Source organism: Chiloscyllium plagiosum, chromosome 5, assembly GCF_004010195.1.
Source record: "Chiloscyllium plagiosum isolate BGI_BamShark_2017 chromosome 5, ASM401019v2, whole genome shotgun sequence".
NCBI classification, from domain to species: Eukaryota; Metazoa; Chordata; class Chondrichthyes; order Orectolobiformes; family Hemiscylliidae; genus Chiloscyllium; species Chiloscyllium plagiosum.
In genome coordinates this window covers 67,793,578-67,811,715 of record NC_057714.1, presented here as the reverse complement: position 1 = coordinate 67,811,715, position 18,138 = coordinate 67,793,578, and the positions used below count along the sequence as shown (strand labels likewise).

At 39.4% G+C, this 18,138-nt stretch overlaps 1 protein-coding gene and 1 long non-coding RNA gene across 2 annotated transcripts in view; one reads left to right on the top strand and one right to left on the bottom strand.

Moving 5' to 3' along the window:
- Positions 1-4,994, bottom strand: part of LOC122549961 — a 28,778-nt gene extending 23,784 nt beyond the window's left edge. Inside the window, exon 1 of the long non-coding RNA XR_006311714.1 lies at positions 4,916-4,994. This is a non-coding gene — a long non-coding RNA (uncharacterized LOC122549961). The remainder of the gene's footprint in view (positions 1-4,915) is intronic.
- The window catches only part of LOC122549960 (glycerol-3-phosphate dehydrogenase 1-like protein), a 59,177-nt gene continuing 45,987 nt past the window's right edge, over positions 4,949-18,138 (top strand). The window contains exons 1-2 of the mRNA XM_043690246.1: positions 4,949-5,084; positions 16,408-16,585. Of these exons, the coding sequence (XP_043546181.1) occupies positions 5,041-5,084; positions 16,408-16,585 (222 nt within the window). The 5' untranslated portion in view covers positions 4,949-5,040. The remainder of the gene's footprint in view (positions 5,085-16,407; positions 16,586-18,138) is intronic.

The following is an 18,138-nucleotide window of genomic DNA, read 5'->3' as shown; positions in this document are numbered from 1 at the left end:
GAGATTCACACAGATGATCCCTGGAATGGTAGGTTTAACATATGAGGAACGGCTGAGGATCCTGTGATTGTATTCATTGGAGTTTAGAAGATTAAGGGGAGATCTAATAGAATCTTACAAGATAATACATGGCTTGGAAAGGGTGGATGCTAGGAAATTGTTTCCGTTAGGCGAGGAGACTAGTACCCGTGGACACAGCCTTAGAATTAGAGGGGGTAAATTCAGAACAGAAATGCGGAGACATTTCTTCAGCCAGAGAGTGGTGGGCCTGTGGAATTCATTGCCACAGAGTGCAGTGGAGGCTGGGACGCTAAATGTCTTCAAGGCAGAAATTGATAAATTCTTGATGTCACAAGGAATTAAGGGCTACGGGGAGAATGCGGGTAAGTGGAATTGAAATGCCCATCAGCCATGATTGAATGGCGGAGTGGACTCGATGGGCTGAATGGCCTTACTTCTGCTCCTATGTCTTATGGTCTTATGGTCTTAAAGACAAGAGTACCAAATGGCTTCTTCACTACCCTGACTACGTGTGACTCCACTTTCAAGGAAGTATGAACATATACCCCAAGATCTCTTTGTTCGGCAATAGTCCCCAGGACCCTACCATTAAATGTATGTGTCCTGCCCTGATTTATCTTACCAAAATGCAACACCTCACACTTATCGGAATTAAATTCCATCTGCCACTCCTCGGCCCAGCTGTTCAAGGTTCTGTTGTACTCTGAGATAACCTTTTTCATTGTCCACCACACCTCCAATTTTGGTATAACCTGCAGTTTTACTAACCATATCTCCTATGTTCTCATCTATATAAATGACAGAAAGCAGTGGACCCAGCACCGAACCTTGCGCCACACCAATCGTCACAGGCCTCCAGTCTGAAAAGCAAGTCTTCACCATGACCTTTTGTCTTCTATCTTCAAGCCAATTTGTGTCCAAATGGCTAGCTCTCCCGAGATTCCATGTGATCTAACCTTGCCAACCAGTCTACCATGCGGGACCTTTTCTAATGCCTTGCTGAAACCAAAATGGAAAATGGCCACTGCTTTGCCTTAATCAATCTTCTTCATTACTTCTTCAAAAAGCTCAATCAAGTTAGTGAGACATAATTTCCCTTCATTAAACTATGTTAACTATCTCTGATCAATTCTTGCCTTTCCAAATACTTGTAAATCCTGTCCCTCAGAATCCCCTTAAACAACTTACCCACAAATGAGGTCAAGTTCACCGGTCTATAGTTCCTTGGCTTTTGCTTACCACCTTCCTTAAATAATTACACCATATTAGAACATAGAAAAATACAGCGCAGTACAGGCCCTTTGGCCCTCGATGTTGCGCCGATCCAAGCCCACCTAACCTACACTAGCCCACTATCCTCCATATGCCTATCCAATGCCTGTTTAAATGCCCATAAAGAGGGAGAGTCCACCACTGCTACTAGCAGGGCATTCCATGAACTCACGACTCGCTGAGTAAAGAATCTACCCCTAACATTAGCCAGGCTCTTATGTCCCTGTGTCCTTATAAAACAAAGTTACCCTTTCTAACATCTGATTTGTGGTTTGGGGTGTCAATTTTTGTCTGATTTTCCTTCTGTGAAACATTTTACAAGTTTTCCTACTTTGAAATTGCTGTATGAAGACAATTAGTTGCAGATATGGGCATTCAGCAGAAAGCTTACAAATTTGAGTGCAGATGGGGAGTTTGTCACTTAGTCTCAAACAGGGTTAAATTAACACACATGCAAAAAGCAAATGCATTGTTTCTATATGTAAATAGATTTTTACACCCTGTGCTTTCAAAAGAGATATCCGAATCTGCTAAGATAAAGAAAAATAACTTGCAATATGTCAATTGTTAAGAAATTGAATTATTAATATTACATGCAATATCACATCTCCAGTATGGAACATCTGATGCCAATGTAAATTGTAACATTATAACATGTCCAACTTCTGCAGTACCTGACACTTTCCAATGATCTGTGGTGGTCAGTATATGTGAAGACAAGTCAGTCCTGTAAAACTTTACAAAACAAGTTGACAATATCCTAGCTTTTAACTACATAGCTATGGGTGTATTTTTTTTAAGTCAATCGCAAAAATATACTATATAACTTATTAGATTTGTTATGTGTTTTCACATTATAAATCTAAAATGCAACATGGCAACACACTGGCTTTGTTAGGCTGTACCTCACCATCAAAATGGTCACCAATCAGCACTTCCATATAAAGTTTATTTAAAAGTATACGATTGAGATAACATTTTAAGAAGGGCTTCCAAAAGCACTGTATTTTTGCAGCTAGAGATGGACAACATTCAGGCTTGGGTTGATAACTGGCAAGTAACATTTGTGGCACACAAAGCAATAGCCATTTCCAACGAGAGTGAATTTAACCACTACTCTTGATATTTAATGGCGTAACCATCACCGAATCTCCCACTGTCAAAATCTTACCATTGAGCAGAAATTAAAATGAACCAGCCATGTAAATACAGTGTTTAGAAGAGCAGGTCAGAGACTGGAAATCCTGAAGCGAATAACTAATCTCCTGTTTTCCCCCAAAACTGTCCATCACAGCTGGAGGAAGAATGCCTCATCTTTCACCTTGTGATCCTCCAACCACATGGCATCAATGTCAGTTTCACCAGTTTTCATATCCACCCCCCGCATCCCAGATCTGAACCTACAACTCAGCACCATCCTCTTGAACTGTCCCACCAGTTCATCTTCTTTCCCACCTATCCACTCCACCCTCTGCTCTGACCTATCACCATCACCCCGCCCCCCCCCATCTGCATCTACTTGTCGCCTTCCAAGGTACCCCGACATTCCTGATGAAAGACTTATGTCCGAAACATCGACTCTCCTGTTCCTCGGATGCTGCCTGACCTGCTGTGCTTTTCAAGTGGCACACTTTTTGACTTTGATCTCTAGCATCTGTAGTCATCACTTTCTCCACCATCTATAAAGCACAGACAAGGAGTGTGATGGATTACTCCCACCTTGCAAATTAACATCAACTCTGATCACATTTCTCTGTTCACATTAATAATTGTGAGATGGCTGGAATTAAAAAAAATTCTCCAGCTTGTTCAAAAATTCATCTAAATGATAAAATAAAGAACAGGTAATGTTAGAAATCTGAAATAGAAAGCAAAAGACAAAATCCTCACTAACATAGCCCCACACGGTCTCAGGTTCATTACTAAATAAAAACCAGAAGAACTGCAGGTGCTGTAAATCAGAAACAAAATCAGAAATTGCTGGAAAAGCTCAGTGGGTCTGGCAGCATCTGTGGAGAGAAATCATAGCTGACATTTTGGGCCCAGCGACCCTTCCTCAGAATGAAACGTTAACTCTGATTTCTCTCCACAGATGCTGCCAGACCTACTGAGCTTTTCCAGCAATTTCTGTTTTTATATCTCAAGTTAATGTCACTCTTCAATTAGAATCCCACATTTACAATTCGTTACTGCTGTTGCACATTAGCATTTTCAAATGCCTGAATGCTTTTGTGTAACTCCCACGACTGAGAGAGTGGGACACTGGTTGGTTCAGTTGGCTGGACAGCTGGTTTATAATGCAGAGTAATGCCAACAGAGAGTTGAGAGTGCACTGGCTGAGGTTACCATGAAAGGCTCCTCTTCTCAACCTCTCCTCTCAACTGAGGTGAGGTGACAGTCAAGTTAAATGACCACTTGTCTCTTGCTGAGAAGACAGCAGCCCTATGGTCTTCTGGGACCATAGCCATTGACTTGACTTTACTGCAGTGGGACCTGGGCTCTATATCAGTACACATAAGAGAGTTAGCAAAATTTCACCAGCAATTCCTTTGCTGAAATCTCCAAGTTCAATGGGAGGACTGAGCAAATGCATGTATCCTTTTTGAAACCAGGTGTACAAGCAGTCAAAGTTTCTCAAAATGAGTTATGATCAACTGGAAAATATATGCAGATAGCTGAAAAATCGACTCCACTGCTATATCTCAATTCTCAAATGGCCAGTGTTCAAAGCGAGGATAAAAAATGCTACATAGACACTCTGAGTCCCTCCTTGAAGCATGGCAGCTTTGATATTAATGCCTTGCTGTATTATGTAATAAGTCCAAATGCAATGAGGCAAAGTAGCCGCAGCAGGGTAGAGGAATGGAGGCAAATTCTCAATTCTGGATCCCACTACCTTGTGGAACACCCTGTTCTACACATTCATAAACTTGCAGGTGGATCATTGGCCTATTCAATTATGGGGAAATCTATGGCTAGAAATTGTGCCTCTGAGTAGACATCATTCTCGAATTGACAGACCGCTTACAATGCTTTAGTGGTCCAGAGGGATGATGACCAGAAGAGCACTCGTATAACAGACTCTGGAAGTTAAAGGTATGGGTGCGATATTGAAGAGCAAATGCACAAAGGTGATAGTGGGTAATAGAATTAGATAATAAGTGGATATGGGATAAATTGTCAGGCGAGAAGCTCAGGTAACCAACAGGCTCATTCACGAAATAATACAGAGCACTGCTTGTGCTTGCAGCTTCACCAATGAGGCAGATACAATGTTTGTATTTTAACATTTACCCAATACCATTCTTCCTGATAAAAGTTCCCAGTCCCCTCTTGTCACCATCCCAACGCTCACCTCCAGCTCCAGTCCAATTCCCGTTTCAGCCTAGACTCAACCTCATTCCCAGCTCCAACATTTTTTATTGTCCAGCACTAGAAGCATTCCCACCTCCAGGTTGCAACACCTCTCATTATCCAATTCAAACCTCATTCCCAGCTCCAACATCTTTCATTGTCCAGCTACAGCCTGCAACATCTCTCACTGTCCAACTCTAAAATCAATCCCAGATCCAACCTCATTCCCAGCTCCAACTTTTCCTCTGCAGAGAGGAGGAGCACGTACACGTGATACGGAGAGATACACGCAGGCTCAGTGCCGGCTGCCGGTGCCCTCAGGTTGACGTTTTGCTGAGCTTCCCCGTGGCTGCTGTCAGACAAAGTCAATAGGAAATCCCGTGCTGCTCGCAAATGGCCGCACCTTTGAAAGTATGCATTATTGGCTCTGGAAATTGGTGAGTTTAATGAGAGGGTTATGGTTGGGAGGTGCTGTTTGCCTGTGTGACTGGCACTGGGGACTGTCAGCGAGCAGAACCCAGGGCGATCATTACAATTGTTGCATCGCTTGAATTCAGCTTATTTGGGAATATGTTGACTTGTATTCTGCTGCTGTTTTAAACACATTTTAATGAAGTCCTAGTTTTGCCTCTTAGCTGCATGAAGTTCTATATTTGCGAGTTTCTCTATTGCATGCCATATATAGGGAGGAGATATTTTAATACACTTGCCAACTTTGAACTGACATTTTGACATTTCAAGTGCAGGATCACCCTTTCACTCAGGATAATATTAGCAGTGGTTGATATTTAAATGAAACCCTCATCCACCACGTCAGGGTTATCTGAGAAGATCGTCTCAATCAGTATATAATATTTAATTTATAGTATGAGGAGTTTATTTTCTGTAAGCCTGTTTACATGTTCTATTATTACTAATGCATCTTCCAGTGTTCAATGCTCTGTGATTTTAAATAGTATTGTAGAGTTTGGATTTGATTTCCCTCTTTCAGAAGGGGTCGCATGGTCTTGCAGTCATTAGGATCATCTTGGGAGTGTGAACCTGCATTTCATCATGTTCATATTTGCTAATCAAATCACTCCTATAGGCAATGTTAAATTCTTAAAGTTCTTCCGATTCCAACAATTAAAGACATCGTAACTCATTTCATAATTTCTCATGCAGACTGATTTTATCCAGTTTGAAACATTTGAAGGCGTAACTACTGGAGTATACTAATGGCATTATCCTTTAGGAATTTCTGTTAAAATGGTGTGAACATAACAGTGACCTAACATTAATATGTCAGTAACCTAACCACAAGCTGATTTGTCTGAGACTAATCAACATGAATGCCTGGAATTTTTTTTTTAATTACCAAATACATTTGGATGCACTTGACAATTTGATACATGATTTGTTAGTTTGGTATCTTGATCACCAAATATTGAATTTTAATAAAATTATTTTGAGATTGGGGAGTTGCTAGCTAGGTCAGCATTTATGCCCATCTCTAATTGCCCTCAGGTGATGGTGAGCTGCCTTCTTGAAACACCGAGGTCCATATGGTGTAGTTAGGATGTGGAGGAGCCAGTGTTGGACTGGGGTGGACAAAGTTAAAAATCACACAATATCAACAGGTTTATTTGGAAGCACTAGCTTTTAAAGCGCTGCTGATGAAGGAGTAGCGCTCTGAAAGCTAGTGCTTTCAAATAAATCTGTTGGACTATAACCTGGTGTTGTGTGATTTTTAACCATATTGTATAGGTATATGCTGTTTGGAAAGAGTTCCAGGATTTTGACTGTACGAACTCAGTTCACCCTGCATATCAGGTACATTACTGAAATAATAGCTCTGATTTGTGTTAACAGTTTCTCTAACTATCGTGATGCATTTGAAAACTGAGAATTTAATAAAGTTCATTTGTTTAAGTTGTGTTACAATGAACTTGTATTTTGTGATATATTACCAATTTGGACAATTATTAAATTTGAAACACCGTCAGATATTCTTAGCCAGACAGCCAGCTATCAAATTAACTGTAGACAATATGCAGACTGTGTGTGTGAGAGAGAGAATAAAGTTTGCAGGGACTGTATTAATTTTATATTGCTTTTCCTTCAAAAGCAAAAACATTATTGAGGCAAAGCAGACTGGTGTAATTTATGTTTTAAGGTTTTCTACATCAGGATTTGGATATTATCCAGTTGGATTCTAGAACTCCTTAGTTAGGTACATAGGATTGTTATTATGCAAGAGGAGGCCATTTGGCCCATTGCCTATGCTGATTTTCTCAACAAGCATTATGATTTAGTCCCATTCTCCTACCTTTTTCCCTGTAACCCTGCACATTGTTTCTATTCATCTGATACTGTCTTGAATCCTTGATTTGAACCTGCTTCCACTACACTTCCAGGTTTTGAATTCCAAACCCTAACTTCAAAACTGTGCACACACACACAGAGTCTCACATTCCATTCCTGATCATTTTACAAGTGGCAACAGTTGACTGTCTGGACCAATGTGATTTTGAAAGTTTCTGTCAAATCTCATTTTGGTATTTTATCTCTCCAAGGAAACGATCTTACCATCACTCAGTTTTCACAATGGAAGTTTATTATTCCTGCAACCATTCTCGGAAACTTTTAACACACTGACTCCAGTGAGTTTACATCTATTCTGAAGCATGGCATCCAGACTATACACAACACTCCAGCTTCTCAAAGCTTCAGTATAAAGCTGTTGTTCATTCTCTGAGTCAGGTAGAGCAAAAGGGATGGTTGTGAGCCAAGAGGACATATCCCATTGTATGCTTCATAATGAAGCCTTATCAAAGGGAATCATTTAGTAAGTGGTTAGAATTACCAAACTATTTGCAGCTATTTGATTATTTTAAGGGGATAACATTTGTAATTTAACAATACAGTAAAGAGAGCCTTGGTTAGGATGGAATGTGATGTAAAAAAGAATAGCCATTTCGTTATGTCGGCTTTCATTTTGAGGTAAATGATAATAAAAGCTAACTAAGAAGTTGTAGCAATCTCTATGGTGTGGTTTTCTTTTCCAAATCTGGTGCCAAATCTAGGGGTTGCCTTGGTGCACAGCATAGAGTCATAGGGATGTACAGCACAGAAACAAACTCTTCGGTCCAACTCATCCATGCCGACCAGATATCCCAACCCAATCTAGTACCACCTGTCAACATCCGGCCCATATACCTCCAAACCCTCCTATTCATATAAACAGCTTTTTAAATGTTGCAATTGTACTAGCCTCCACCACTTCCTCTGGCAGTTCATTCCATACATGTATCACCCTCTGTGTGAAAAAGTTACCCCATAGGTCTCTTTTATATCTTTCCCCTCTCACCCTAAACCCATGCCCTCCAGTTCTGGACTCCCCCACCCCAGAGACTTTGTCTATTTATCCTATCTATGTCCTTCATGATTTTATAAACCTCTATAAAGTCACCCCTCAGCCTCTGACGCTCCAGGGAAAACAGCCCCAGCCTATTGAATCTCTCCCATAGCTCAAATCCTCCAAGCCTGACAACATCCTTGTAAATCTTTCCTGAATCCTTTCAAGTTTCACAACAGGAAGGAGACCAGAATTGCACTCAATATTCCAGACGTGGCCTAACCAGTGTCCTGTACAGCTGCAATTTGACCTCTCAACTCCTATACTCAAAATGAAAGCATACCAAACACCTTCCTCACTATCCTATCCACCTGTGACGCCACTTTAAAGGAGCTATGAATGTAGGAGTGATTTCAACATGCAAGTAAGGGGCCAATAATAGCTCAGTTGGTTAGATAGTTAATTTTGCAATGCAGAGTGATGCCAGCAACATGGGGTCAATTCCTGCGACAGCTGAGGTTACCATGAAGGCCTTCTCTGCCTTTTCTCTTGCCTGAGATGTGGTGACCCTCAGTTTATACCACCACCACAAGTCGCTTTCTAATAAGGGAGCACCACTATTTGACTAGTAAGACTATGATGATTTTACCTTTTACCTTTTAGTATTCACAGGCACAAAAACAGGAAGATAAAAACTATTTATTCTTTACAAATAGTTTGGTAAAATGCAGACATATTCAATAGCGAAATAAATGATATAATTGGATTAAGGTTGAAATTAAAGCAAACATAAACTTTTAAGGAAAGTTTTTTGAAATGTATGAATTTCTTTTCCATTATGGTAAAACCTGTCATTGTTCAAATGTAAAATTGCTGTTTCTGCTTAATATGTATTTAGCAGAAATTAAGACTTTCCCACCCAGTGGAAAAATCCAGTCACATCTCATCAACTAACACTTTGAAGGATTTTAACATTGAGACTAACTGCTTAAGGCAGTCCCTCTACAGACAGTAAAAGAGATTTGAGTTCCTAGTGATGCACTTGAAGAAATTAAACACGATCTCCAGGTTTAAGGCTTTTACTTGAGACTAACTGCTTAAGGCAGTCCCTCTACAGACAGTAAAAGAGATTTGAGTTCCTAGTGATGCACTTGAAGAAATTAAACACGATCTCCGGGTTTAAGGCTTTTACTTGAATAACTAAATTAAAATCAACATCAGCTAAATGACTGCTGATATACTAAATTACTAAAAAAAAATCCCTTGTTCATTACTGAGCACAGCCAATAACAAGTCACCATATTCATACCTAATGCTGCATTTGCTGCAGGATATTGCCTTTTTGTTTGAGTCCTTTCTGGTGTTCCCAATGACTCTTTCCTCCCCATTACAAATGCTTCCATTAGCAGTTGTTTCTTATAACTTATGATTCCAACTGATGTTAATGTTGGCCAAGTCAAATCAGAGGAAAAACCTGGCTTGGTGCATTCTAATTTGGTTATTTTTATTTTGTTTTAACCATAGAGGTCAGTTACTGAGCACACTATTAAGAGTCTGCTGATGTACTTTTAACAAAATAAATTAAAAATCTGACCTTAGACAAAAAAAGTTTGGAAAGATTCAAAAGTATAATTTTTTTTAATCCCAGATATTTCTTGCAAACATCAAAACTTCAGAAAAGATAAAGTACTATCTCTACATGAAAGCTTCTTACTCAGGCTGACACATGCAACTGGTTTGGTTTCCTTCCAGCAATTCTCTTTATATTCATTAAATGTTTTTTTAAGCTGTTATCACTCCCTGAGACAGCTAAAACAAATGGCAAATTGAACTGTCTTATAATTAAATTTCAGAACAAACTTATAAGTTCCATAACTCAGTTTCCACCAGTTTTGTTGGATTTCCTATTTGAGAGTCAACATACCAGCCTCCACTTTCTGGCGTGCACACACACAGACTGACTCCTTTCTTGATATTACAGTTTCTGCATGTGCCTAGATCTATCTATGTTGCTGGGAAAAGCATAGTTTTCTCTTTTTTTATTATTACAATAAATGACTAGCTCTCAACCCTTCACTTCAAGAGTTGTAAAATGTTATTAAAGATTTATGGAAACAATTGGGCCTTTGGATTTCTTGCCACCAATCTCAAAAGTTCAACTGTAAACATTGTGATGTCAACAACATGGGTTAAATTTTTACATCGCCTGTGATTACCACTCTCCTTGTCAACCGTTCCTCTTGTCTGAGGCATGGTGACCCTCTGGTTAAACCATCACCACCAGTTATCTCTCTGTAGTGAGAGCGCACCCCTATGGCAAACACACTGCAGCATCTGCATCTTCCTGTCTCACACCCGTCTTTATCTGAGAGTCTGCAAGTCTACCCATGACTACCGCTATACCTTTTCTGTTTAGATGTTAAATCCTGCACTTAACGTGTGTCCTTCCACTATTTCTGTGGTAACAGGCTTATTATCATGCAGGTCATTAAGCTACTTTATACTTTGTATGTTGAACATTGTATTTTAATTTAAACATCTTATAAAATCTTGCACTCTAGCAAAGAATGTAATGTTTAGGCAATTAAATGTATTTGAGTCTATGGGAACCTTTCCAGTTAGAAAGGAATGTTGACTCACTGACAAAAATAGAAATTGCTGGAAAAGCTCAGCAGGTCTGGCAATATCTGTGAAGAAAAATCAGAGTTAATGTTTAGGGTTCTGAGGAAGGGTCACTTGACTTGAAAAGTTAATTCTGATTTTTCTCCACAGATGCTGCCAGACCAGATGAGCTTTTCCAGCAATTTCCATTTTTGTCTCTGATTTAGAGCATCCGCAGTTCTTTTGATTTTGTCTTATGTAGACTCACTGACAGCCTCTGGATTCCCATGTTATTTTGTACATGTGCTGGTTCTATATGTTGGTGCAAACTCTTAACAGTTTTGTCAACATCAGTACCACAAACTCCAGATCATTACCTCTCCAAACCTAGCATTTACTTGTAGCTGCTTAGTCTAAGTTATGGATTTTCAGAAAGAAAATACAACATGTGATGTTATATGTTCTAGAAAGGATGACTGGTGCACATATTACTTTTTCTTTTCAATAAAACATAGAAAATACACAACAGAGAGCATTGGTTTAAGGTGAGAGGGGAAAGATTTAAAAGGGGCCTGGAGGCAAAGGTTTCATACACAGGGTGGTGCATATATGGAACAAGCTGCCAGAGGAAGTGGTAGAGGTCAGTACAATTAAAACGTTTAAAAGATATTTGGACAGGTACTTGGATAAGAAAGGTTTAGAGGGATAGGAGCTAAATGCAGGCAAATGGTAATAGTTCAGTTTAGGAACCTGGTCGGCATAGATTAGTTAGGCTGAAGGGTCTATTTCCATGCTGTATGACTCTGACTCAACAAGTCTATTAGCATCTTAAAATAGGCTAATATCTCAAATGAGCCAATCACTTGTAATTAATAGTTGAACCTGCCTTATTTTGCAGATAGACCAGCTGTTTTATTTCTACAGAGAGTCCTTATTTTAAGTGATTAACTTTATTCTATTCGGTGATTTTGGCATATTGGTAATTAAGGTCAGCATTTATTGCCAATTTATAATTGTCCTTGCTCGGCCATTTCAGAGGGTAGTTAAGAATCAACTCTTTACTGGGGTCAGGACTTAGCCAGACCACGTAAGGATGGCAGATTTCCTTCGCTAAAGTCCTTGAGTGAACCAGATGGGTTTTTACACCAAGTGATGATAGTTTTATGGTCATCAATTGTTTATTTTTAAAACAATTTGTCCGAGGCTCATAACCCCATTCAAGATCCACCCAAGATTGTGTGCTCCCCACCTGCCCAAGATCTCACTCTCACACACCCAACATGGGAGTCACACAATAGCCTTCAGGCATATGACAATGCTAACATGTAACAGCAGCAGTGGATTCTAATTGGAGAACGACATTAACTTAACATGATGTGTGGCGACAGTGGTTTGCTGCTTATTTCAGATTTCTAACTTTATCAGTTTTTTAAAAATCATTCAGCTGGATTTTTGAACATACCTGGAGAATTATTTTTTATTCCAGTTATTTCATGGTTATTATTGTAAACCGAGAAATACAATTGGAGGTAATGTTAAGGAAATTATGTTTGTTGATTTAATGGCTTTTTTTCTGTTTAGCTGCAAGTTTACAATCACTTAGTACATGTTGGCCAGCCAATGGAGAACTATGGTGTGAGTAGTGCAAATATTCTCCATTTACCTATTTGCACTGTTTTAATAATTATAAGATAGCATTTTATTTTCTTCTACTAAATAATCCCATAACATTGCATCATCCATGTCTTTAAGCACTTATGCCTTCTGGGTTCAAATGAGTGAGTTGAGCCCATGTAAGTGTAGGAAAACAACCCAAGCCCATGCTTTGAGGAAGGAAGCAGGCAACATCATTTAGAAACAATCTTTTAATCAATCATCCCTTGTATGCCTAATGTTTTCTTTCCCCCCACCTCTCTCTGGGCACCGTCCACAGCTATCTGCCCCCCCTCCCTCACTGTAATCAGAGTAAATATCACCTTTTCCTCCCTGCTGTAAGTTCTGAAGAAGGGTCATTGCATTTGAAACATTAACTCTGTTTTCTCTCCACAGATGCTGCAGACCTGCTGAGTTTCTGCAACAATTTCTGATTTAATTTCGGAAGCATCTGATCTTTGTGTAATCCAGCATTGGTTTTAAGAAGGGTTAATGAGCACACATTCACTAGCTGGATGCGGAAACCTAAACTAATAAAAAGAACAAAGTGGTCATGATATTTGTTACAGAACAGCCTTCATTGAGAAGGCATTAAACTTTTCTCCTTTGTGGTTAAATATTCTGAATAGAGCATTAGTTCCCCTGGCTGTTCCAGGTGAATGAATTCAATGATTATATTTCAAACAATACCATGTGCAAACTTGGTCAATCTGCATTTGCCATTTAGCACAGGTAACTACAATTCTATGAGAGGATTCAGTGGTAACCAATCCTTCTGTTGCCCATAAGCCAAGCTAGAAAATTAGCATTAGTTGACTATTAGGCACAGTGGCTCAGTGGTTCGCATTGCTGCCTCACAGTTCCAGGGACCCGGGTTCGATTCCACCCTTGGGCAACTGTGTGTGTGGAGTTTGCACGTTCTTCCCGTGTTTGTGTGGGTTTCCTCCTGGTGTTCTGGTTTCCTCCTACAATCCAAAGATGTACAGGTTAGGTGGATTGGCCATGCTAAATTGTCCATTGTGTTCATGGATGTGTAGGTTAGCTGCATTAGTCAGGGATAAATATAGAGTAGAGGAATGGGTTTGGGTGGGTTGCTCTTTGGAGGGTGGGTGTGGATTTGTTAGGACGAAGGGCCTGTTTCCACACTATAGGGATTCTAGTTTAATAATTTTAATAAAACAAAGAACTTCTGAAGAGGGTTCCCTGGACTTGAAACATTAACTCTGCTTTTTCTCCACATATGCTGCAAGACCTGCTGAGTTTCTCCAGTTTTGGTTTAATTACTGTATTTGATTCATTTCCAAATAATTTGAAGCACAACATATTTCTATCTTTTAACCAAGAATAGCTTCTCCTGGACAATTTCTAGATATTTAAAAAGTAGAAGTGGTTGTAGGAACTACAGTAGGATTTTATCAAGTAAAATGAATTAAAAGAATTTTAGTATGTGGTTTGTAATCAAAACATTTTCTAACTCCTGTTGCTAATATTGCCTCTTGATTCTGTTGAGAGGTGTTTTCTGTTGAAAAGCAATGTAAAACTGTGTATAAATCAGTAGATTCTGTGTTCTTAAAAAAAGTGAATTGCATAGCAAATGCATTTTGCAGGGGCTGATAATGGACCTAAACTTTGTGCTCGCAGCTGGATATGATCTGTCACTGGCTTGGCATTTACAACTTATTAACTTATTAGTGTGACTCTTCATGTTTCCTAATAGCTTTTGGTTGCTACAATATGGGCAGTGTGAACCCTGTCCCCTGCTATTGCAAAATAACACAAGGTCACAAATGGAAACAGATAATGTCGCAGAATATAATTGGGCATTGACTCTCTCACAAATGTACTGCTAGTTTTCAGTACGCTGTAACGAAATACCTTTCCATAACATACAAAAATCATCACCATTTCTTTGGTGCTGTTGATTTTTCAATTACACAAACGGTCAGACAGAATTGCTCCCTTAAGCAGTTAATGATTTTATGCCTGGGATCAACCACTTTACCTCTTAAAAGAGGCTGCAACTAATCTTGCCAAAACTAAAATTTCACTCGGAATAGCAACTGTGCATGCTCATACACGTTCCTTTTGAAGGAAAATAAAAGTTTTAAGCTACATTTGAGCAGACACTTCGTTACATCAAAGTTTACAGCATAGAAACAGGCCGCTTGACCTGACAGCTGCTTGGTGAAATTCATGCTTCATAAGATATACAACTCCCTTGGAAACCAGCACTAATCAAAATCTCTTACAACTGCCAGTTCTTGGTACCATCTTCACCTTTTACTGTGCAATAATTTATGAAAGAAACATGGTTCTTATAATCTATCAAGTATGCTCTCCTATTAATGTGGTTAATCCAGTTGACTTCTGGTTTACCACCTTATTGATCTGCTGATTTTTTTTATTATGACCAGTTTAACAATCTTCAATCACAGTGAGAAAAGGGTTTTTGTTCTGCAAACTGCTGAGAAGCTGCAGAACGTTTGCATGTCATTGATATTTTCTAACTAGAAAATATTTTAGTCTGAAAGCAGCACAGCTAAGATAAACAAGAGCAAAGGAGGAGCGTTACTCTCAAAATTAAATCCCAATCCTAACCTGCATTCAAATCTCCTTCAGTTTTACTAAAGACTGACTGGAGACAGGTAATGTAGAGGTAGGTTTGCAATTTAAATATTCTATTGAGGTTGCTTACTTCTGCCTATATTGCTTGCAAGACAAAGCTTTTCACTGTGCCTCGGTACACGTGACAATGAATACAATTGATTTCATCTTTATTCAACATTTGAAATGTTAACCCTGACCTGAGTCTTGGCAAACCAGCCAAATAAGTTGAGGCAGGATCTGCTAGATCAAGGGTTAAGGGCATTCCAGCTACGTGCTGAAATCAGCATGCCTGACTGGCCAACCTGTCAGGATCCGACAACCCCACACCATCTCCGCTAATGATTCCAATCTGTTTCACAAGCCTCTGGTTTCTGGACTCAACTACCACAGTTGGGACACAGATCAATATATACATTTTGAGCACATCCTACAACATGTGTGTAGAGGAGGCCCTAGCTTCTGAATTATCCTTGCTAACCCTCTTCACTTTCACATGCACAGATCATCCATTCTTGAAATGTATCTGAAGCCTCTTTTGATTTTAGATCTTGATAGTTTTATAGTTAATATTAAATATAGCGACATGTGAGTAGCCGGTACATGATAGAAAATAGCATGTATGTATTTAGTGGCATTAATGTTTATAAGAAGTATTCTTGACAGCGCCATGTTTAATATCCTCTTTTTCTATGTGCATCTTCAAACTCTCCACCTCTGAGCTGCATTTGCAAGTGCATATAATTGAGGTATAAGAGAAAGCTGTTTGTGTACTTTGTGTGTACTGTGGAATTGTAGGGAATAAACATTTATTACTATGTTCCTACAAGACTGAATTAAAATATTCTGAGAGCTTAACCATTCCATGACTTTCTTTTACCCCCTTCTCTACTTTTCCTGTTGGTTTTTCTCCCTTTATCCCATTTCTCTTGAAGGCAATGAATCACTCTGCATTACAGTTCTACATATGGCAGCAGCTCTTCAGTCCTTGGCTCAAATGGCCATTCATCATGTGAGACCGGACAGTGAGTATTGCCAGAGGAATTGTGTGAGGAAGCTCGCAGTCAAGCTCCTTCTCACCGAAAGTCGTCTTCATTAATAGCAATCAGGCACACGAACCTGAATTGGTTTTGTTTTCTCTGTTTTAGTTTGTTGTTTCCTCCTCCTGTACCCCAGCATTTTTGGATGCTAAAGCCAAACGTAGCTCCACCACTAATCATCAGTGCCACAGTAAACTGAAACCTTATTAGTCTATGACTCAGTAATGCAACATGACATGTTACTGCAGTGAGCTGGAGAATATCAGTGGTCGGGGGGACAGTGAATGTAGAAGTGTTGTCACAAGAAGGAGTTAATTAATATCCAAAAGGTAGATTGTTCAGTATACTGTATACATTACAGTGCTCACTGCTGTTATTTTTTTCCCATTATTATTCACATGTATTTGCACAATTTATACATCGTTCAAATGTCCTTAATTGTATTAAAGGTATAAAAAATGTGCAATACATCATCAAGCTGAAAAAATGAATATTTTTCTTCACACATTTTTAATGTTTTCACAGGGGGTCTGCAATTGCAAAAATAGTTGGAAACAATGTACAGAAGATTCAGAAATTTGCCACAACAGTCAATATGTGGGTCTTTGAAGAACTGGTTAATGGAAGGAAGCTAACTGAAATTCTAAACCAAGAACATGAGAATGTTAAATATCTGCCTGGATACAAACTGCCTGAAAATGTGGTAAGATAGTAGTCAGAAAAAAATATTGATAAGCTAAAGATTAATTGTTGTTTTAAGAAGAAATTGCTATTTATTATCTGTAACCGTACAATTTGTTTAATTGGAAAAAGTAAGATTTTTGTGGTGTTCTGGGCCTTAATTTGCCCTTTATTTCATTTATTTTATGGTTTACCACTGCTTTCATATGCTTCATGGAATGCAGTCTTTTTTTATTTCTGAATAAAACACAATTAAATTTTTAATTTTTAAGTACTAATTTAAAGTAGCATTCGATGTGACCATTTGCACAGGCATTAGTTACATGGGGCAAAACTGGTACAAAGCAGAGTTAACTGATGAAGGGATGGCATGCTACACAGACTGCATCCTAAGTTACTTGAACCTCAAAAGCATTTGAGTCTAAGAAGAACAAAGAACAATACAGCATAGGAACAGGCACTTCGGCCCTTCATTTTGCCCTTCCGTACTAAAACTGTCTTCACTTACAGATTCCGTATCCCTTTATTCCCTTCCTATTCATGTATTTGTCCAGGTGTTTCTCAAATGCCTCTATTGTATCTGCTTCCATCATCTCCTCTGGCAATGCATTCCAGGCACTCATCACCCTTTGTGTGAAAAATCTGCCTCACACATCTTTTTTAAACTTCCCCTCCTTGCACCTTGAAACCGTGTCGCCTAGTAATTTACCCCTCTACCCTTGGAAAAAGCCTTATGCTTTCCACTGTATCCATGCAATTCACAATCTTATGAACACTTATTAGGTTGCCCCTCAACCTCCTTTGTTCCAGTGAAAATAAACCCAGCCTAGCCAACCTTTCTTCATAGCTAAAGTCCCCCATACCAGGCAACATCCCGGTAAATCTTTTCTGTTCCCTCTCCAAAGCATCCACATCCCCTTGGTAGTGTGGTGACCAGAACTGGATGCAATACTCCAAGTGTGGCTTAACTAAAGTTCTGTAAACTACAGTATAAATTATCTATCCTTATACTCAATGTCCCTTCCAATGAAGACAAACATGCCACAACCTTTTTTTACTGCTGTATCTACCTACGCTACCACCTTCAGTGATCTGTGGACCTGCACACCCAGATCCCTCTGCATATCAATACTCCAAAGGGTTCTGCCATTCACAGGCTGGATGTAGCACTGACTTCTGCCCTTCCTGTGATAAATCGCTGCTTCCAGTCTGTCTTTCCTTCTGGTGTTGAAAGTTGAGATTAAGGTGTATGAGTATATTGACACTTACATAGAACATAGAACATAGAAGAATACAGCGCAGTACAGGCCCTTCGGCCCTCGATGTTGCGCTGATCCAAGCCCACCTAACCTACACTAGCCCACTATCCTATCCTATCCAATGCCCGCTTAAATGCCCATAATGAGGGAGAGTCCACCACTGCTACTGGCAGGACATTCCATGAACTCACGACTCGCTGAGTAAAGAACATACCCGTACCATCTGTCCTATACCTACCCCCCCCCCTTAATTTAAAGCTATGCCCCCTCGTAATAGCTGACTCCATACGTGGAAAAAAATTCTCACTGTCGACCC